The sequence below is a fragment of the Anopheles arabiensis genome, chromosome 2 (genome assembly GCF_016920715.1).
Source record: "Anopheles arabiensis isolate DONGOLA chromosome 2, AaraD3, whole genome shotgun sequence".
Classification (NCBI taxonomy): Eukaryota; Metazoa; Arthropoda; class Insecta; order Diptera; family Culicidae; genus Anopheles; species Anopheles arabiensis.
Window position 1 is genome coordinate 69,378,982 of NC_053517.1, and position 23,219 is coordinate 69,402,200.

Here is a 23,219-nt window from a genome sequence, read left to right on the forward strand (position 1 = left end):
ATTCATCCATCGGCTCCGCCTCCATGAGAGAGTCGGAGCGAGAGAAAAAAACCCAACTGTGTGACGAGAAAGGATAGGTAAACAAGAGAGGATCACTTACCACAAGTAGACACACGAGAGCGAGAGTACACGACGAACGAGCGCTACGCACCTGTCCGACGAATGCGCTCTACACTCACAAACCTACACTACAGTACACACGCAGCGCGTATACACGCGCTGCACACAACTCTACGCACTACACACTGTACGCACTATACACTAAGCACAGATCGCTTTCCGATCGTTCTCGCACGTATTCCTTTGCAGTGCGTATGGTCGAGGTCAGTGGCTTGTTGTCCGGCAAAAAATCCATCCACTTGGAGCGCGTATCGATCACGTCTGATTCGCTTCGTGGTTAGGGACAGAATGAAGGTTATCTGTTGATTACGGGTAAAAAATAAAACTACATGGTGTTCACAGAACACTCCGTGGAATACATTTTTAACCCTTGCAATTTATCCTTGCCGTAAAATAATGCTTACATAGAGGGTGCCTATTTTGCCCCGCGTGCACATTTTGCTCCGCTTGACCCTCCGCTCCCCTTGCTTCCTTTTTTCAAAAAATTAAAAACATACATTGAAAAAACATAACATAACAACATAACATATATAAAAACATTGGGCCAGTCTGGTGGTACAGTCGTCAACTCGAACGACTTAACAACATATCCGTCATGGGTTCAAGCCCCAAATAGACCGTGCCCCCATACGTAGGACTGACTATACTGCTATGGTAACAATAAGTCACTGAAAGCCTAGCTCGCTTCACTAGTGGGTACAGGCAGGCCTTGGCCGACAGCGGTTGTTGTGCCAAAAGAAGAAGAAAAACATACAATATAAATTGTAAACTTTAAAATGTTTAACATAAATTAAAAAAAAATATTACAAATCTAGGAAATAGGTATAATCAATGTTGCAAAAAAAAAACAATCTTAGTAATTTTGTACCAAAAACGGTTTTAAAATATCTTTGCGAACTAAATAACACATTAACATCTTATTGAAAAAAGTCTGAGTTGCGTGTTTCTAATGTCATTTTGAAATCATGTGTGACAACATATCAGTTTACAATTAAATAAAACATACAAACAGAAACGTCTTAAGGGACATATAACGAGAGACTAATGTTCCAATAAAATCAGTAACAGAGCATCAGGTGCTTGTTTCAAATCGTTTTTACATGGGTCATTGGTTTTGTGTCGTTCGTGGATCCACGCGTGGATGCGTGGATGTCATTAAACTCTCAACCTTATTTCTCTTTTGCGGCAATATTTCGGGGGGAAAGGTTTCAAACATTATGATGAAATTGGGCATTGCACAAACCTTGAATTAACATTGTTCATGCTTCGCACATGTTTAACATATTTTACAACTTGCTTTACTACATTATTTTGGATATTCGCAAATATACATGATTTTCGCATAGTTTCGCATTCATAAAAAAGGCCAAAAATATTACATACTACACTATACGCCATAAAGCAAGGAAAATCAGAAAAATTGATTTTAAATACTACCCATCATTTTGAGTAAAATATAGAACAAGTCTAGATAAATGACAGCTTCGAACACCTTGAGCAAGCTTACCTCGAATAAAGACAGGACAAGCAACAGCAGCTCGCCATACTCGCCATCACTTGCTCAGCAAGATAGTCGTTGCCTAATCCTGGCTTTACAATTTTCTTTCCATATCGGGAGCGTAGCCAGGAAAATGTCATGGGAAACTGCTCGAATACCGTGGCAAAACTTTGCGCAACATTCTTTACTCGTAACCTGACCTGACATTAAGCTTCTTTGGAAAGTTTATCACCTCTTGGCATGCTGCAGCGGAGCCAACAAAATATACATAAAACCTCCATCGCCCAGACAGACACGGTCGCGCCGGTAAACGGCACTTAGAGAAAAACAAATGATAAAATAAGCCCGAGAGGTGAAAGTTTTAGCTCTCGGTCTATACAACCATGGCAAAGGTAAGGTGGCAATGATTGGCGTAATAGACCAAATAGGAACCCTTAAATGCTTAATCTTGGCATGGTACTGTTGCTCGACTTAGTTACCGTAGATTGAGTTTTTCCTGCAAGCAACCAACAATTATTAAAAGATAAATTTTGGTAAACATCCAAAGTCTGGATTTTGTATACCTAACGTAAATTCGCCTTGAATAAAAAAAAAAACAATTTTTTGTTGTTGTATGGTTCACAACCGATTTAATGGGCCCCTAGAGCATTTCTAAAGCGGTGGTACGATCGTGCTCATTCTTTTTTAACGCATCTTATGACATTAAGGATCTCGCGACCAGAGCAGCTGTGCGATTTGCAAGAAGAGTGTGCCACATGGTCTATCTCGTGAAAGGGTACTACCGCACCGTGAAAAGCTTTCATCCGTGATGCTGATTGCATTCGACATTCGATGAAAGAAAAACCGGGCGAGATACCATGTGGGAATAAGATCAAATTTCCATCTGCATAGCATTACGTCTACCATCCGGTCAATGGCAAAATCATTCGTTTTTCCTCTATTTGCCAGCAACCGATACCGCATGAGAGCGACACAGCCTACTGGATTTGGCGCGAGATTCGTAACATCTTTGAACGACTTTGACTTCTCTAAAGGTTCTAGGCAACGCCAGCCGTCGGCAACCAAGACCACCACTACGACGATGATGATGGTGGTGATGACGATGATGCTTGGAAGAAGAGTGCATTTTAAATAATGTATTCTTCATTATCATATGTTTCGAAGCTTTTCCGTCTCGGTTTTGGTGGCGCTTCTAGTTGACTGTGGATGCTTTCGGACCCGTGGTTTGTCAGCTCCGATTGGGGTAGCACAATGCAAGGAGACAGCTATTGTGACGATGAATATTTCATCGTTCAGCCAAACGCCCTCGAACATACACAAATACTTATACAGCGATGTGCTTACGGTTACCATATCCACATAAATCACATATGAACATCTACTTTCTGTGAATACTTCTTTCGCTCCAGCTGTAGTCAAACCGTACCGCGCAGCTGGCAAAATTTCATGGAAATGAATCACGAATGGCGCAATACACGTATGTTTTTTGTTGTACTTGTATCGTTTATCTTCAGCTTTGATGGGTACTCTAGCGGCAAGTCACTTCTGCGTACCATTGATTCATGTTTATGAAGCAGGTCATGAATGCTAACACCCATCTACTTACATCGCGCTGTATTTTGAGGTCGGGTTTTGCTCAAATTCTACTCTAAACATTCTTCGCCAAATCGATGGAGAGCCGTAAGATGTGCGATTGGACCTATAGAGGTAAAAAGGTAGCGAGTTGTAAAATGTAGCATAATTAAAACTATCCAAATAATAGACAAAATTGAATTTTGCGATTTTAATCTATATGCCATCGGACTAAAACGAGCTTCACGAAAAAAGAAGGAAATAAGAAAAAAGTAAAAAAACATTGACAGAATCCGCTGGACCTACATTCTTTTGCCACGTTGATTACTAGTTAACAATAAATTATAAACATAGAGGAAGAGAAACTTAGAGCTACTAAGAGTTCCGAAAATTATAAAATCTAAATAAATCAAATATAGTATAATATGCTACTCAAATATACAAATACAGAACTTTCACACCATAATTTAAAATAAAACTAGACAAAAGCAAATCCCTTTTTCACTTCCCTTTTTATTCTGGTTACATTGATGATGAACTCACATTTTTTGCACACACTTATTCGGTTACTGAGAACCTACTCTAGTGTAAAATTGAACTCTTTCGTAGCCGTAGCCCACTGAATACTGTTGGTTGCCAGTTTAAGACCGACCAGGGTAGCCTGATTGCGATGTCCCAAGACTCTCTCCTTCTATCGAGCTCAAAGAAAGGATTGAAAAGTGCCAGTTTTCTATCTTCACTCAGAAAATTGATGGCATCTTACGGTCAGAAGCTAACGAAATCGATCCCCATTGCCGCTGTACGGTATCGAGCTGCAAGGCTAGCCTAGCGCTGACTAGTACGCCCTTCCTTTGATAAAATGTGATTTTCTCCGTGCAAATATTTGCTTCTTCGGAAGAAATTGACATTTTCTATTCACTCATCTCACTACCAGCGATGCATGTGAACTCCCTCCTCCTCGAACGCTGAATGGTGATGGGAACGGATCTAGGACGCAGACAGCTACATCCGGGTTCGTATGCGTTGCGGTAGCCGCACGATCATAAAAATGATGCTTTCTCGATGAAACTGCTGCTTCGCCTTCCCAGTATACAATATCCATGTAAACTTGTCGGTTCGTTTGCTGACCCACTTCCTGCTTTGTGGTTGTGGCCAGATTTTCCATCTTCATAAACTGCATTTCAAAGTGCGGAAGGGTCTATGAAACCATCCCAAAAATAAAACCTCGCATGAGATCAAGCTAATCGATGAGTTCAAACCTAGGGAGATATTTTGTATACCATTCTTCCACACATAACTAAAACCTCTTTTCATTTGCAAGTTAACCCTTTCTGAATATCTTCCTTTTTTGCAACCTGCTTCGTTAAACAGTGTTAAAAAAACTCAGTGTCGGAAGTTTTGGAACTTACTAGCAAGCGATATACCGCTGGCAACAAAAGCTCACAGCATGCCCAACAGCACGCTTGTTTGAAGAGCACTCAGACCGTTGGCAGTAAGTGGTTTACCCTATGGTTTGTCTTACAATCCGCAGTGAGCGGAAGGTATACAAAAGTTTTTCCAGGCGCTTGTGTTTCGGCTATTTCGTGAATGTTCCAACCGGTCTTCATCAAGACGTCCAGTCGTAATGAACTTTCTGGGCAGTACATGGAACAAAGGTGTTGAATGCACAGCAGCGTCCGAAAACGTTCTGTTGACTTTGTGCTCTACAATGTGCCCGGTCGTGAATTAAATACTGTGCGTGTAGGTACATCTCAACGAAAGTAACTGTAAAAACATATTTGCTTGCGTGTAGAAAATGGGGAAAAGTTAAAGTTTGTGTGCATTGGTTCATAACAGATCGTCGTCCTCTAAAGCATAAGATTTTGTCAGAGTGTGTTGGTTCGTTAGAGTTAGAGTGTAGCGTAAATGTAAAAATGAAATTCTGGTGTTTGGTTTAGATTAATCTATATCAGGTTAACAAATCAATGTCAGTATATCAAAATGATAGGCAATTGCATTCCCAATAGATTTTCTCTTCTTCTATTTGGCGTAACGTCCTATGCGGACATGCCGGCCTATGCAGACTTTCGAGACTTAATTCATTACCACGCAGCCGGATAATCAATCCTTGCTACGGGGAGACGGTCCATTCTAGGCTTGAACGCATGACGTTCAAGTTATTGAGTCGTTCAAGTTGACGACTACCACGGAACCGCCCCACCCAATAGATAACGTTTGCATTAAAACAAATGGACAAATATTATCAAAATCCCGAAAAGTCGATGGGTTTATCTTCACCCGCACTTTACATTTGTACTTTCAATAATTGCACTTTCAATAATAGTATCTCTTGAGCCAGCACATATAATTTGACACCTCTATCAGTCGAAATTTAACCGTGAGGACAAACAAACTGAGACGGTTTCCTTTAGAAGTTCGCGATTAAAGAACGGTACACCGTACAGTCTAAAACGGACACCGTGCGGCAATTTGTGGTCTTTGTATAAGCCTGCGGCATCTACAACATGTTGGCACTATTAGACAACAATAATAGCATCTAAAGAAACCCCCGTTCCGAATGGCTTACGATCTAGACCAACAAGAAGCTTCAAAAGATGCTGAAAATGAAGTCCGAGGGAAAAGTGGCTACTTCGTTGTGATCACTTGGCCGGGAGGTCGATGCAACCGATTAATCAGTAAATTAGTCCTGGAAAACGCGAACAAACAAATCAGGAATCAGAAATCGAGTCCACAGGCTCCGCAGCAGCATGAAATGAGGCTAAAACTCAATTAAATTATTTGAAGCATATTTCGGTTGGATTTCGATATGACTCCCTAGTATGTGAACCAGTTGAACATCCCCCAGCTGCATTCCATCGAAATCTTCTGGACCAACATGATGCAAAAGTCTACTCTAACAATTTTGTCGCAAAAACGGAGGAGAAATTGATAAAAATAGAAGGTAAATCTTTAAAAATCTATACACGCATGTCTTTGTCCACTATGGCGAAAACTCTTGATAACTGACAAAAAGCAATTTGCATGGTCGTAGAAATATTTTTGTAAGTAAGTTGTAATAATTACCTTTCAAAGGACGTTCATGTAAATAAATTTATCGCTCTTTTTTCTACAACCAGCCGAAAAAAGACAATATGTTGAATGCAAACGCTATGTATACTATTCAATCAGAAGATGATTTAAAGTAGATTTAATGGAATATTAAATTGTAAGTCGAGTAGATAATTGCCGTAGCCTCCACAGGACTCCCGGTGCCATGCTGTAAAGGCCAGTAAATCCGATAGAAGAATCCGATCCACTACTAGGAAAGTCTACGTTAGGCGCGCGATTCTCAATACCTATGCAGTCTCATTCATATTATTATTAGACAATTAAAAAGAAAACAAAAAACATCATTATCATCATCAGATGCCGGAGAAACTATTATGCTAAACACAAACAAACTAACACAGTCAACCATGCAAAAATCTACATATATTGGAATTGAAACAAATGAACTCTTTACAAATGACAACAAATGGAATTTAAACACATGAGTCGCATATGACCGTCGAAAACCAACGATTTTACTCTGATTGACAACTCCAATGGGAAGCGCATGAAATTTTCTTATGCTTTTGAAGAATAGGGAATTTCTGGCTTGAGCAGACGAATAGTTTGGCATTCGTGGTTCATTCGTAACTTTTTATGTAACAATTATCATTAATCTCCCATTTTACCCATATCGTGAAAATATAAAAGGCCACTGAAAGTCAAGTCCGTTATAAATAAAGACAAAGGATCGACAATAGTTATTACGCCTAATAAGAAGAAAAAATACTCTATATTTAAGCTAAATACTACTCTTTACATTGAAATTATTAATGTTTACATTGCTGGTTTATCTTTTAGTCAATTATACTAGTAGTGGTGAATCTCTGCCAAATATTGAATGTAAGGTCAAAGCTTTTTTGTGAAAAATGAATGAATCACAGTTATGAATTTAAAAAATATATATACCAAAAATGCAGCCAGCTAAATACATAATCTGACACGTTTGTGTCTAAAGTTTACATTGCTTAATGCCCTTTCGCATGCATTTGGCGTTAATCCGTAATTACCTGTAACGGTGTTAACATGTCGTCTTACGCTCGAAAAAGCACTCCCTACCCCCAGATGCACCATTCCTAGCTAGGTGCATCCAACGTCATGGATACGACGCCGAACAGTGTCCCAACAGTGCCATTTCTTACCATCATGCGGGTCGGGTCTCAAAGGACGCACGAAAGTTGCCCGATTTTCCAACAGTTTCTGAGCTGCCAGCCACGCTGGGACACTCTTTCAAGTTGAACCATTTAGCAACAACGTGAAAAGCTTGCCAGACGATGAGTATGAGCGAGAGAGATAGAAAGAGAGGGTGAGTGAGTGAGAGATCACAAAAAATGGCCGTGTCCGTGTATGGAGATTTATTGTGTCGATAGCAGATCCACAGCGACGGTCCGGAAGCACCAACCTGGGACCTTTCGGGGATGCAGCTGTAGCGCTCTCGTCCGGCATAGCTTAATTACCAGTCACCGTTCTTTGGCCGTTCTTTGGTGAGCTTAATACGGTTGCCATAAATCTTCCGGCATGTCGAATGCGCTTTGAATAAATGTCTCCTTTGAACCGTGAACGAATGTCAAACTACAAACAGCTTTTGCGAGGGCCTGGGAAAAGCGGGATCTATCTTACCCCGCATTGAGCCGTCATCGTATTCTGTGTTTCGTTTATCACTTGGTCAGCCACCGGGAGGTGTGACGCTGTTTCGTGTTTCTGGCGCAGGTTATCTCTCCTTTGCGTGTCGTTTTCTCAGATGCGAAGCAAAGGCCGACGGTACGGCCGACCGTACGATTTACGATCAGCTCGAGTGCACCGGCCCGAGCGATTGTCGCGTTTCCACAAGCCGGGAAGTGCCCGGTGGAAAAACCACTTCACAAATCCGTTGTGACATCACTATCTCTTCGTTCAATCTCAAAACCGCAATAAAATGGAGGCGAATCGAAAACAGCCGGCCGCTGCAAAGCCCCCCTTCCCCTCCCCCCCATTCCCATGTACGATTGATGGCATTTGCTTTCCATACAAAGCATGAATTACGGGATTTGCCAGGCGGTGGACGATTGATATTAAACACCAAATAAAACACTTTAATATCAATTTTCTTGATCCCCTTAGGGCTGGAACCGATAAGATTGGCTACTTGTGGTCGTGAGGACGTGCAACAAGCTGTTAATGCTGGGACACGGACTGCTGCGATAGGGGTTTTGTTTCTAAAAGATTAACGAAAGAGCTTAAGGTAAACAGTAAAGTTGTTGTACGACAACATAACAAGCTTCGAATTGCGGAAACATAAAATTTATCAGAAAACAAATTCTTTGCAATAGTTCTTGAAGTTAAACTCTATCAGTTATCATTTAAATATGTGCTTACATAAAAAATGTATTTACATAGTAGAAAACAAAACAAAAACAAAAAGTTAAGTACAAATCTTAAGTCGAATGTTATTTTCCACTGTAAAACGTCTTGGATAGATTACCATAGAAAAAGTTCTCAACCTCTTATCTTGAACACACTTGAGGCTAGAGTCGGATCTTCTTTCAAAATTTCTCCCCGCATATATTATACCCCTGACATTAGCTGCAACCTAATCTGGATAAACAAAAACACCCTACCTGACCATGCAGCCAAGCAGTAACCTTCACCAATGCTCCATCGTTCCAATTTAGTTGTTTCACTCATTCGCAACCCCAGACCCAGACGCAATACCATTTTACCATGGTTTCGCCCCGCTCGTCGATGCCGAAGGTAAGTTATTATAACCGTCCCAGATGAGCCCAGTTTAATATGGACTCAATTTCTGCATTGCAGCTTTTTTCGAGCACAATCAACATCATCATATGCGCTTTCGTAAATAATGCATAGTGACGGCTCTTTGTTTGGGTTAGTGGTTCAGCAGATCGGTAGAAGAGTGACGCTGGACTTCGGTTTCGCTTTTGGAGGATGGGAAGGTTTGTTTTGGGTTTGTCTTGTGCTGCTGCAGATAGATACAGCTGACTAGCTACTTCGAAGCCAAGCTTATTTGCGAAAGCAATAACACGGTGCAAAGATGATGAGATGCATGAGATTCATAAGTTAGTGGAAAATGCATCGACGGTTCATATTTATAATGCCAACCAATTATGCTGCATTGGGTGAAGTTGTAAACAAACTATCAGGAAAAACCCATGTTATTGGGTAATATTGTAAAATGAAAAAATACTGACTGGAATTAATGATTTGAAAAATGATAACCAACAATATAAATGTTTACTCGTTTTACCATGTTCGAAATCATAGAATAAGATCATAAATGCTTCCAAGAAGTTCGAAGAAGTAAAAAAATAAAAACAAGTTTTTAATGCAAATCTATTTTTGATTTTAGTGCCGTAAGAACTTGTTTTCATTTTTTTTTTGTTTTTTTTCGTTTCATATTTCGTTAATTAGATTCATCCTACTACACACATCACCAGACATTGTACCATAAGAATAGTGAGAGTATCAATAGTTGTGAGAGACTTGGTAAGAATAATGCTCGCTAATCACGGCGATGTGACGAGCATTACATTTCCATAACCAAAAGTATGCGACTTCAATAAAAAACGTGTAATGTTATAAAAAGGGAAAGGACTTCTTCTATAATGAGTAAAAACGAATATGCTCCATTGGCAACATCAGGCGTTGTATTTCATAAATTGTAAAATAAACCTTTAATTGTGTAGCATCTAATTACAAAACTTTGCTTAGTCGACATCATATGTCTTAGTTATTATTTATCGTATACATATTGGCGCACCACAAAAAAATGGCAATGATAAACTATTGCACCTTCATCGTTGTGCTGTTCACTTTACGCTATGAGCAGAAAGAAAGTAAAATGTAAATCTCATTCTTCTCACACATCCCGCTCCCCGTTTGGGGGAGGATCTGTTTTGACCATCTTCCTGGAGTTTACCTTTTGAAAAATTAAATCCTTACATCCTTCACCCGTACGAACGTCGGGGTCGGAAATATTCTACTCCATAAGCATAAACGATGATAGTATCACTTACAGCATCCTGACTCTACGAGCATCCTCGAGACGATTCGGAAAATGCTGCTGCAAACTGCCACTGAGAGCCCTAGACGTGCTAGTGAGAGAAAAAAAGGCGCAACCAACAATCTAGAGCCATTTCTTGAGCGTTCCGGGCGGCCTGGATCCTTCTGAAGGGTTCTGCGCACGCAAACCTTCCCCAGCACACGATTCCATTAAAATCATGCTCAAGCAAGCGGTGTCCGTCGTCATCGTCGTCACGGTACGGGAAGCGTTGTTTGGAATGTGAAAGAATATGAGCCCCAACGCTCATGCCGACATTCGTTTCTGCTCTGACTGTGCCCGGAATCGGGCAGGCGTAGATCATAAAACGTAAGCCCTGAGCAATGTCACTTTAATCCAGCACCGATCTCTAGCCAAACTCTTCCCTTGCGCCATACCCTGTCGTCGAGAAGGGGCGGCACCCGATGATGCCTACCTATTTCATTTATGCCATAAAATATGAGCACACACAAGATGAGACTCTGCAACGCAAAGTAGTGCGAGCTCGGGAACGTTTATTTTTACATTTCCTCGTCGCCCTAAATATGGCGGGTAGTGTAAAGCACGTGCCACATCCAACGCTCACTGGGCTAACCCGTATCTCATACCTTTGGTGTGGTAGAGCAAGTTTACACGAGTGAAGGATTGTAAAAACGAAAACAACAACAAAAAACAGGCAGGTAAGTGGGAACTTGGGTCAAAGGAAATTGTATGTCACAGAAACTTGAAGGAGGACGCAAAAGGACAATTATGAAGCCTTTTTGCGTTTGAAATGTTTAGGTTTCACATTTTCTGAGTAAATATTTGTCATTGTATCTGGAAAATAAATAAATAAATAATAAAGTAATTTGAATGATGCATTAATGCTAATTCTACATAAACACAACATAGATTCATATGGAATATTTGATAGTAGTACCTCTATTTCATATAGTACGACTGTATATAAACATTAAGAAGAAGCATCCAGATTATATGAATTATCATTAAGGAATACGGCCTTTTCGGACTGTTCCTCCTGAATAAAAAAAATATAAATTAGCACTAAAAATATTATTACAAATGATTCTTCACTTTTTATTATTTATACATTTATCATTTATACACTTAAGGACTTTATTTATACATATTTAGTTAGTGAATGAAAATATCAACAACCAGATCTGTTTTAAAAGTTAAAATGCAATAAAAAATATGACAGGCAAAGCATGCATTGGAATACCATAAGTATTATTAGTATGAAAACTTTTTGCAATTTTTTTCATATAGGGTAAACGTACCTATAGTGGTGATAGTACCATTAGTGGTTTGTATTGCACTAAAAAGCGGTCCATACGGTTAATGAAAGGTAATTAAGTTATTTATGCTAGTGTGAAATATTCTTTAGCCTTTTACTAAGGGTTTAAAAGTTAAATGGGGCGATTTCATAACGAAACTCATATCTTTGTTAACGTTCTAAATGACCACATAGCAACGTAATTATTAGTTTTTTAACAAAATTGTTATCAAATGATTTTTTTTTTTGAAAGTTTTGCCATTTGACTATATTTACGTATTTTTAAGTGTTTTTTTATGATAGTGCCAGGTTATAGGTACGCAAAATAGGCATGTTCCTATAGTGTTCTTAGTTATAAAGTCAATAAAAACATGACATTTTAGATTTTTTCGACGATATTTTTGACATGTCGTACTGTTTTCATTGAAATAAGCAACAGAATCGCTTATCTGGCTGAGGGAAAAACCGACTTCAAATCAAGCTTTCTCTTCCAGGTGTGGGTTGACGACAGGTGTCATACAGTACTTTAGTCAATAGTTTCATCAATCAAATTGCTATTCATACGAAAACAGCTGCAAAACTTAGTTCCATGTATATTACACAGTTTTGAGGCATCTTTGTGGACCACCACTATAGGAACACAACACGACGACTATAGGAACCATACCACCATTATAGGTACAACGAAGCAGTCACAAAAATATGTATTTTTTCGTAAAATTGATGAGTTTCATGGTAAAAATGGTTGTGATTGCAAAGATAAAACATATTCCAATTGCTATGTGTTCAAATAGTCATGAATTTACCTTCCTGATATTTTAAATCCATTAAAACACATTTGTACCGTTACAAATTGCACCACTATTGGTACATTTACCCTATAAATAAAATAAATAAATCTTTGGGTTACACACAATTATTGATGAAAAATTGAAATTGCCATACTAAAATTTGTCCGAGTTTCAGACATCAGGGCAAACGTTTAGTGAGCCTATACAACATACACAGAATTGCTAAGACGTTATGTCATATAAAAAGCTCACTAAATAGGCTTCATTGTTCACTAGACGTTTTAAGATGTTTGCACCATATAAACATATAAACATATAGCTTCCATTCTTCAAAAAGTCACACAATAAGCGACCTGTAAAACGGAAAGAATTACCTCAATAAAAATACACAGTATCGATCGTATCAATCCTTGACATAATTTGCTATCTGAAACTCTTTTGTGTCAAGAACATTGATTTGCTTGCTTAACATCCTTCCTATCCGTAAATAGAATCGAATGAGAAACTTTATTTTTATCGTCCTTTTAACCATTTTTGGTTCCTCCTCAAACGTCCACAATACAATCCAAATGTCGTCCGGACAAAAGCAAGCAATTGTGAGTCACAAACAAATGCCTTCATCTTGTTTTTTTTTTTTTTTAACGATCGGTAACCCAACGACTGCAATTTTACGAGACCTCATTAAACTTGCCATCCTCTGGCATCCGGATGGCTGGGTTGATTTTTCCCGTTCCTCTTGCTAGAGTCAAGTCCGATCAATCCCGACGACCCCGACACTAAACCATCGAGTTTGATTCGAACTCACGATAATCTTATTTATCATTCGTTGTCGCCACATTTATCTCGCTCGCGTGGCGACCAAACAAAACAAAAGAGGTTTGCGAAAAGAAGAAAAAGTTGATAAATCTTGCCCCGTACCTGGGGGTGACGCTGACATAACTATCGTAACGCCATCAAGGTAAGAAAAACAAAAACATTCACGTCCGCTTCTCTCTTCACGCTCGCGCGAAACCCTACGGCTAAAGGTTGGATACGTTATTTCCAAACACCTCGGTAATAATTTATTGACTCGCCAAAATTGCGTGCAATTCGCCCCTCGGGTTAAACTCACCTCGCGCACTCTGCTACCATTAATTAATCACGAAATCCTACTCGGCAAGAAAACTTTTCCCAAAACATCACTCTTCTTTCATTCCGGTTATTCATTCTATTCTGACGTCGGGTTCTTCTCTGTGGTCGTCCAGTTCACGTTGGCTGCCCTTCCCTCAAACTTCTTGACCAACCGGGTGACTGGGCAAACGTACAATATTGATAAAGTTTCCCTTGTTTTTCGTGTTTTGCACAGGACAGTGGCCTTTTGGGGCAGTGAAGAGTTGGAAGTGCTCGTCTTATTTTGTTAATTTTTTTGCAATATATTATTTTGCTTGTCTACACAACCGTAGGTTTGTAATTTATTTACCGTGAAAATAAAAACACACCGTCAAGTGGCACGGTGCCTGATTTTTATTTATCTATTAATTTTACCTTTCTTAGGCTTTGCTTCTATTCGAACGATTCGGTATTGCTGCAAAAAAGGTGTTTTATTTGTTACAAATCAGGACATGGGTAGAAATCTGTAGCTCGTTATCCTTTAGACTAGATACTAAAATTACCATTAGCTAAGTCGAGACTGATTGGGCAAACAATCTAAGAAAAAATGTGACACCTTGTGTGTAGCATAAGTTCATCCCTAACCAATGAGAAATCAATAACGTGCTTGAGAACCGCACATAAATACTTTACCCTCACACTACTGCTATTCTCCGTAAGTGGTGTGTTTATCTTTCGAATCATTGTTCGGTTCGCCTTCCATCATTTCTCTACCAGGGAGTGAGAAAGATAAGGGTTAAAAGTAAATATTTACCTATCAAGATCAGGCGAAACCATCTCGCCGGGAAAAGGGTACGGAGCCCTCCTCTTGCTCGCTCCTTCCACCTTGATCCGATTGTTACACACCACATTAATTAAATATTCATTAAAGCCCACAGACGCAGACCGACAGCTCGGACAATCCACGTGGGGCGCTACTAATGAGAATTTTCCTCCACATTGACCAGTGGAGAGTAGCACCGGCGAGGCCAACAACACCTTCCATCTCACTGCCCATCCCCCCTCCCCGCGCCCAAGACGACTCTCTCGTTAATCTCTTAATTCGATTTTATACAGCACCGTGCTCTACTCTTATCCCCCCTCATACACCAGCATCATCCCAGTCGAACCTCCATTTGCACCATTTGCAATCCGTAAGTGCTGTCCGCACTTTTCCCATTTTCTCTCATTTAATCTGAATCGATTCCCACTCAATCACTCCAACTCACGCCCGTCAAAAACATGATGCCGCGGCCGAACCCTGTTTCCATTCGGACGGGTTTGCCCATTTCTTTCGCCCGTTAATGGGATTTTTCGTCACGCATTTCGGTGGCAGCGGGCTGATATAGGTACAAATACGCGCCCACCAATTGATTGGTTGTTGAAATGTTGTACGCAAAACAGCAACGAATTTGCATTCATTTTACTTAGCTTCACACCCACTAGATACACATGAACGAAAGATTAATTTGTTTCTAGCATTTGTTTCAATAACCAAGTAAGATTAGGGCAAACTCGTTTTTCTTTTCTTTTTTTTTGCTTTTGAATTTTACTTTTATAAAGATATGTTTGGTGTTTTCATTTGTATGTAAAAGTTTGGAGGAAAACTGGAATCAATTAAGGCGCCTTATCCTTATCCTTATCCTTAACTGATTATTGTTATATTAGCAATTCGCAGTGCCATCAACGATTAGAAAACCCATTGAAAACTCCCGGAAGCTACGAACATATTCCTGTAACAGTTGTACTTGGCTCCATACACCATACAGACCATCATCCAATTGCAAAATAGATCTATTATGACTGTATAATCTTTAAGAAACAGTTATGTGTTCAACAGCACTATAAAAAGCATTGGTGTTGTAGTGAAAACAACAATATTACAAAATGAAGATAAATTCAAACCCCCTAATACCTAATAAAAGCCGCTTTCGGGTTTCTGTTATGTTCATTTAGTTATGTAGTATGGTGTCCTATTTCTAGTATATGGTCCAATAGGGTTGAAGCTGTCCAAAAGAGAGTTACGCGTATTCTCTTGCAATTCACTCCGTGGCGTAATGTAACCCCTCGTCCTTCGTACCTTACTTGGTAGTTGTTATTTGGTCTGCACACACTTTCTAGGAGATGTTGTAATGCCCAATGTACGTTTATGTCCAAGCTTATCGTCGGTGAGACATATTCGACAGCACTATTGGCTAGAGTCGATTTAAATGAGTCTTCTAGAAAGTTCCGTAATTACATAAGAACTGACCTTACAAGACGTGCATATAGTTATTTGACTGGCACCACTCTACAAGTTTTTGTTGATCCGCCTAAATTCTTGTACCTCTTATTTAAAATCTTGTGCACTGCGTTTTATTTGCCGTTTGTTGTGTTAGTATTTATTCAAGTTTCACTTTTAATGCAGTGATAAGGCCACTTGTTTGGCCAATCACTTATGACCAATAAATAAATAAACAATCTTTCATCTATTTCTAACGTCAATGTTGACAGGTTGTTAAAACTACTGATGCGCGTTCCAGGCCGAATCTAGTAGGTTCGTTCCGTACCTTAAACGGAACGATCGGAACTTGGTTTACATTTTTTGACCTAGTTGGTTCGCCGGAACGGTAGGTCCAGTCGGAATATAAGATTCGATTGGAACGACCTCCGCTCTTCGCATTCAATACTATTAATGTACATCATCAACCGAATCTATCCGTTCTTTTCCGTTCCGTTTTGATAAGTAGCTAGCTCCGCGGTTCCATTCCAAACATTTTGAAATTTTCTTTTACTAGCTGGAACCATCGTTTGTTCTTGTTATAAGGTTGCAACAAACAAACTACATGAAAAATAAAATCATAGCCGATATAAATATATAGTCTAATATATTTTAAAAATATTTGTTATTTATTGATTCATAATTCAAAAATTCATGATTCAAAATTCAACGGACCGCGAGTGGCCCTCTTGAAGTGAATTTGGTTACATACATTACATGTATATATGGTTTAGTCTCGATTCACTCAGCTTTTTGTCAAGTTTAGCTTAAATTTAAAATAATTAACACATAGAAGGTCGCACGGCACGGATACTAATTACCAACGCAGCGCGCGACATGTCGGGTTGATGACAATCACAAATGACATTAAACACACGGCGCATACGAATAAACGGATCATAGGAGCCAAGGCGAGTGCGACGTTTCTCCACGTCGAGTAGCGATCTAGCTCTGAGTGATCTCGGTGGGACATACATTTTGAGCCTCGAAAGAATCGCCAGCGAGTCAATCCGATTGTCAAAAACTCATTGATCCATTGACCTATATAATGGAATAAGTTCGCCATAAAAGTAATGTTTTGCGATATTGGTTTTCAACAATTTCTGTTAACGATATTTGTGCTCTAGTAGTTTGTAAATATTTGTACTTTAGTAGTTTTCAACTTAAATACAAATTAACATTTCGCTATATTTTTCAACTCCACATATCAAAATAAAATCAACTAGTTGGGATACAATTGCGTGTCAACTAGCGAACGCACACGATAGTTGGATTGTTTGTTCTGGAAACTAGAAAAATCTATTTTTTTATATACTAGAATAGGCCAATTCAAAAGCATAAACACAATGGTTGGAAGCCAATTAAAGTTCAATTAGTGAGGCCGAACGGGCAGTTAGAATCGCAAATCCCCCGCAATAATCAATAACCCAATTTGATTACATAAAAAATAACGTATTATCCTGCTAGTTTTGAGTAGAAACATAAATTCTCTAGAAAATTACATCACAATCCTTATATTTGCTTTAATTTCGCTCAATAAATACATAAATCGATCATCAAAATCCATGTAATATTTCAATGTGTTGTACAGTTCACTGCAATACAGTGTCTTTTTCCAGGAAAAATGCATTTTTACAAAACGAATAATCTGGCAAAAAATGTTATCACACTGTGAGCAAGAGCTGCCCACGGTATTACAAGTGCTACATTCAATCGACACTCAGTGAAGCTCCACAAAGCCTGCCTGGCTGTGATGTTCCACTATCACAGGACGGCTATACCCTCCCATCATACAATGCTATAGCTAGAAGGTTCGTTAAAAATGGAAAATATCACTCTCATGCTTAAGTTTGCAAATACCAACGATACCTGCATAGAATCGGTAGCTTAGCCAGGTGATACCAGCGCACCAGTTTCTAACGGCCGCCCAAATGGAGGCGCATGGTTGTGTACCACGGTAGGAGTAAGGGCAGGGATAGTAGGAGGGGGAGGTGATTTTTCCGATTTACCGTTGCAGCATCGCATACGGGCAGGGCAAGGCTGATTTTTTCCGGGTTCCTTGGTTTGCTACGTGCGGATTACACCGGAAATCCAGATGTCGAACAAGTCTAACGAACCTCGAAAGCTTCGCAGTCGTTTTGCATACCACTTCGGGTCTTGTGGAATGTTTCGAACGCGTACAGACGGATACGAGTGGTAGAAACCGAGTAGGGCTGCAGGGCCACACCATCCTAGCTAAATCTACTTCCAGTATTTCGCAGTACTCAACTGCTTTCTGCATTGAACAGCATCCAAATACTCAATCGCCTTTCGGAAGTTTGGGCACCCAGCTCTCGCTGCTGCCACTGAAGTCAAAAGAGCCTGGCCTCCGATGGGAATTTCCTGCCCGCACACACACACACACACACACCCCCCCCCAATAGCCTTGCCAAATTCGCTCGAAAGCAGGATCAGTTTGTCTTTATTGCACTCTAGTGCAGTATGGTTCCTTTTCAAGTGACTGCACTCCCTTGCATACGGTGTACAATATTTCTTTTTTATTACCACCATGCATCTTAGCGCATCGGCCGCTACCACCATGATAACAACGATCCACCATCACTAATACCACTTACCCCACTATCCAGCTTCTTCGGGGCCCTTCAACCGAGTCCAACACTTCTGGACAAATGCTTCGACACAAAGGTTAAAAGATGCACTTGGGCGACCACCTGCTTGCGTGCCGCTACTCGACTCGCAAGCAGACAGGCATGACCGCGTCCGTCGAAGGCCACACTTTACGATCAGAATCCACATCTCGTATGCAGTTTTTTTTGCAGTTTTTGTTTCTAGCACCGGCGATCTTGAGAGCGTCTTAGTTCAACCTTACGATAGTGCAAGCTTCTTACAAGACCGTAGAATCGAACCGGAATGGTGTTTGCACGTTTGATGGTTGCATTCATACCACTACTAAAGGCTGCAGCTGCAGGAACTCTTTCTCACTCCCGTGCCACCCGGTTGCTGCTGCTGCTGCTGCAAGCAATGGTGAGGAGATAAATATGTAATGCTTTTGCATTCTATGTTTGCTTTTTTCGTGGCTCTTAATTCCACAAAACAGCACTAGTGGCCACTGTACTGCACAACGCTCAGCGGCAGACGAGGAGGATCTTATTACATATTTATCAAACCGGTTGGGTTCATAGTTTATGATGTATGTATTCTACTGTATCATTCTGTTTGGCTTTTTAGCCCCTACGAGCCATTGGCCATCGTAGTAGAAAAGACTTGCCAAAGTTTACTGTTTTAGGGGCGTTTGAAGTGTAGCCAGCAATGGTCTAATGTTTAGAAAATGTGTTTTTTTCCACATTGATTACATACTGTGCTCACAAGAATGTTAAAATAAAGAGTAAATATAAAAATCAATTCATATTACCTGCAATAGCTGGTGCTTCCTATTTTTACTCTTCAGCACAAGTGTTTAAACCGTAACAGTCAAATCTCCACTGCCCGTAATATTCAAAACTCTCACCATGAATGATTCAGTGAGCAAACGTGTACCGGGTCGGGATAATTTCATCCTTCAGTCCAGCCCATTTCCTAACTGAATAAAACATTCGATTAGTTGTCATACATCAATCCTTCATCTCCTGCATCCGGGCTGCGCTGTTTCAGCATCTAATTCTGGTGAGGTGCAATGCAAAAACGGTGCACCACAGGGAAGGCGGCATACAGCCCGGCATTCCATCCCAACACTGTGCCAACTATTTCCAATCGAAAATTCAATTAAATTTATTTCAAACAGTTCCGGTGTTCCGGATATGAAGCCGCACTATCACCGCCCAGCAGCAGCAGTAGCAGCAGCAGCAGTACGATAGCTCACGGGTACAATCGTCATGCAGCACGCGCATCGCACTTCGCTTGGTGGTCTGACAACGGACTAAGCACGCAAAGCGCAACTACAATGCATCTACGGGAGATGCCCCTTCCCCGGTTCCACTAAACCAGCACCTGACGCCTGCAGCGAGAGGACACGCCCGTCGCACCCGGACACACCCCGCGGGGTTAGCAAAAATCCAATATCCATTTGCCGTCAAACGGTGAGGCTTAGGATCGATTCTATTTTCGTCGGACGCTAAAGAATGTCTCACCGTCCCAAAAACTTAGGCCGGCGCCTGAAATTTAGTCAAGCGCCCAAATCCACTCCCAAAGCACTGACACTCTCTAAATTCATTCGCCATCTACACAGCACACCGCACACAGGGTGATGCATTTTGTCCATCGTCGTCCCTCTCTGTCGCACAAGCCCCCCGCCCAGGTTCTAGATAGTCTTTTTTTACCTCTCCCCCAGACCTAGGCATGCTGCTGTAACAGACTGGTTCCGGTTTAGACACTTACCAGGGACACATACCGTCGGAGATAAACTTGTCAAATGCGAAGGGCTTACAGAGACATGTGCTTTTTCGCACGAGACACTTATTGAAGGGACATGTTTGATCATGAAGCTGCTCAGTTCTTGGGGTGCTGAGTGTGTATGGGTGCACACTTCAATACAGTAAAGATTCTTTCTTTGGGTACTGTGGGGAAATTTTGTAAAATTGAGAAGCAACACAATGTACCTTTTTATCTGATTTATTTTGTAAGTACATACATAAATGAAATATTAATTTAATTGATTGTAAGATTAAAATTGTTGTGTGTTTATACCTAACAAGAATACAGTTTTTTAAAGTAAAAATAGTAAATGAATAATCTTAAATATTGAATTTAATAGGATCGAATATATGGAGTGTCTAAGGTATACTTGTGTTCAACGAAAGAAATATTATAGAATGTTCATCATATATTAAACGCACTAAATAATACAAAAAATAAAACCTTTTTTTATTTTTAAGAAAATTGCAATTTATAAGCATTTTATAATTTTGCAATACCTGTAAAACTCATTATTTTTAAGTTTTTTTTTATTTCGTTATTTCAACTATTCATGAACACTCCTGCTTTTACTAATAACTTTATTTAAACCCGCAAAAAACGCATCTACGATACTACCTTCAAACTCCACCAATAAAACCTTTCATTTGAGCGTTTCAACGAAATTTCTTCTGTACTCCGTCGGATACATTTTCTTCCATTCAACATTCCTACTACTTAAGAACACCAAAATGCTGCTGCTGCTACTGCTACCACATTCCGTTACAATTAAAGGACAAACCTGACCAGGCACATTTTGTCGTGGTCAAATCTGGCCAGTCTATTCAACGTAAAACAATTCCGTACCATCGCGCCGGGGCTGTGCCGGTAGGCTAGGTTGCTTCGTCATCATTACAACACGATTTCGCCACAGCTCTCGGCGATGACATCCATGGCGATGACGTTCGATCCGATGGCAGAGGATTTCGACGAACAGCACGCAAACGGACAGGCAAATACCGCCGCACAGCAGCACGAACGCTGATACTACCGCATCCAGGCCGACGATCAAATCGGTCGGGGCAATCTGGCGAACGCATTTCGGTTTCGCTTCCTGCCAGACGTGTCTCTGTCGCTGCATTAATCCCGCTTCATTCAACCGGCGTAATCTGTGAGTTTAGTCCGGGGGATTTAGTGCCACCTCCCCCGACCATAGGCCATAGGACATCGGGATAATCCAACGTGAGTGTACGGAACGGCAGAGAAGCACGACCAAAAAAAGAAAAGTAAAAGAAATGTTTGACCACTCAGGATGACAAAAAAAAATTGGCCGAAAAACGATACAAAATGAAACCAGAACAAACATCAACCTTCACCACTATCAAAACTGGAAACATCAACGCGCAGCGATTGAAAGCCATGAAATAGTGCATTTTTTATTCAGTCGAAGCAGGTGTACGGTGCAAAGCGATTGTAGAGTGCAAAAAATTTAAGGTAACCTCTGTATGCTGAAAGTAGTTTCGCGTTTCACTGAGTAAAAAACCAATTGGCCACAGTTTGTAGGTAGGGAATCTCCCTGCCACCCCCGAAACTGTCGATCACGATTTTGCCACATTTTCATCGCGGCAGCAAGAATGACTTCTCACAGACGGTCCCACAGCCGAGGATGAAAGTCAGGTGAAGCGTTATTGAAACTATGATTGAAATCGAGCGTAAAATCAACGGTACCGCGTCGGCGTTAAGAAAGAGCAGCTGACCGTACAGCTCACACAACCATTTGTGGTGAGTGTTTTTGAGTGAACGTGTTAGATTAGCTTGATTTTTCATTTCCAAGGTGTGAATGCAGCTAAACTTTTCCATCGTTCTACTAGCAAAAACTATTAGAAGTATGTAATGATTAAGAAGATTTAGTTTAGAGCTTACGCAAATGATATTTCGATAATAACACAAAGTTAAAAAAATATAAGAAATAAAAGAAATATTCATAGAATTTGGGCTAGATTCTAACGTTAATAAATCGAGGTCGATTGATATTGGTTTTATCTCAGCTATTAATAAAATTATCGTAGATTGGTTGCAAGACAGTGACAAAATTAAAATACTCGGAATAATTTTCACAAATTCTTTACGACTTACCATAAAACTTAACTGGGAAGCAACCACTCATCAATTTGAGCAAATAATTTGGCATTATATGCTAAAGAGTTAAACTTTCATAACAATTAATAGTAGCAAACACATACTTATCTTCTAAGTTATGGTTTGTTGGATCAGTATTATCAATAAGTAAAAAATACTTAGGGAAGATTACATCCAAACTAGGCTCTTTCGTTTGGTCCAAAGCAGACCCTAGATTTTTTCTACGTCAGTTAGCTATGTCTAAGGCAAAAGGAGGGCTGAATATTCTAACACCGGAGGCAAAATTAAAAGCACAACTTATTAACAGACATTTAAAGGAAGTAGAATACATTAAACATACTATGGAATTTATTACAGTAAATAACAATCCATCCGATACCTCAGACATTCCACCATCATATCCATGCATGAAAACAATAAGAATAGAAATGGCTTATCTATCAACTGCAATATTACCAAAATCAACAGCAAACACAATTCACAAATCAATAGTCAGTTGCTATAGTACACCACATATAATACAAAAATACCGTAATATAAAATCGGATAACGTATTGCTTCGTATTGCTTAGCCGGTCTGGTGGTACAGTCGTCAACTCGTACGACTTAGCAACATGTCCGTCATGGGTTCAAGCCCCGAATAGACCGTGCCCCCGTACGTAGGACTGACTATCCTGCTATGGTAACAATAAGTCACTGAAAGCCAAGCTCACTTTCACTAATAGTGGATACACGCAGGCCTTGACCGACAGCGGTTGTTGTGCCAAAGAAGAAGAAGAACGTATTGCTTTAATATAAATGATAAACAATTTAACTCGGAACAAAAAAGCTGTATATGTACTTGTTGTTGGCCAAAGAAAGAGTATACATTGAGGAGTTAAAATTTAAATATTATTTAGCTAACAGCCCTAACTGTGAAAAAT

At 40.0% G+C, this 23,219-nt stretch overlaps 1 protein-coding gene across 1 annotated transcript in view; it reads right to left on the minus strand.

The window, feature by feature from the left end:
- Positions 1-20,464: 20,464 nt before the first annotated feature.
- Positions 20,465-23,219, minus strand: part of LOC120893225 — a 32,618-nt gene continuing 29,863 nt past the window's right edge. The window contains exon 10 of the mRNA XM_040294993.1: positions 20,465-21,326. Within this exon, the coding sequence (XP_040150927.1) occupies positions 20,999-21,326 (328 nt within the window). The 3' untranslated portion in view covers positions 20,465-20,998. The remainder of the gene's footprint in view (positions 21,327-23,219) is intronic.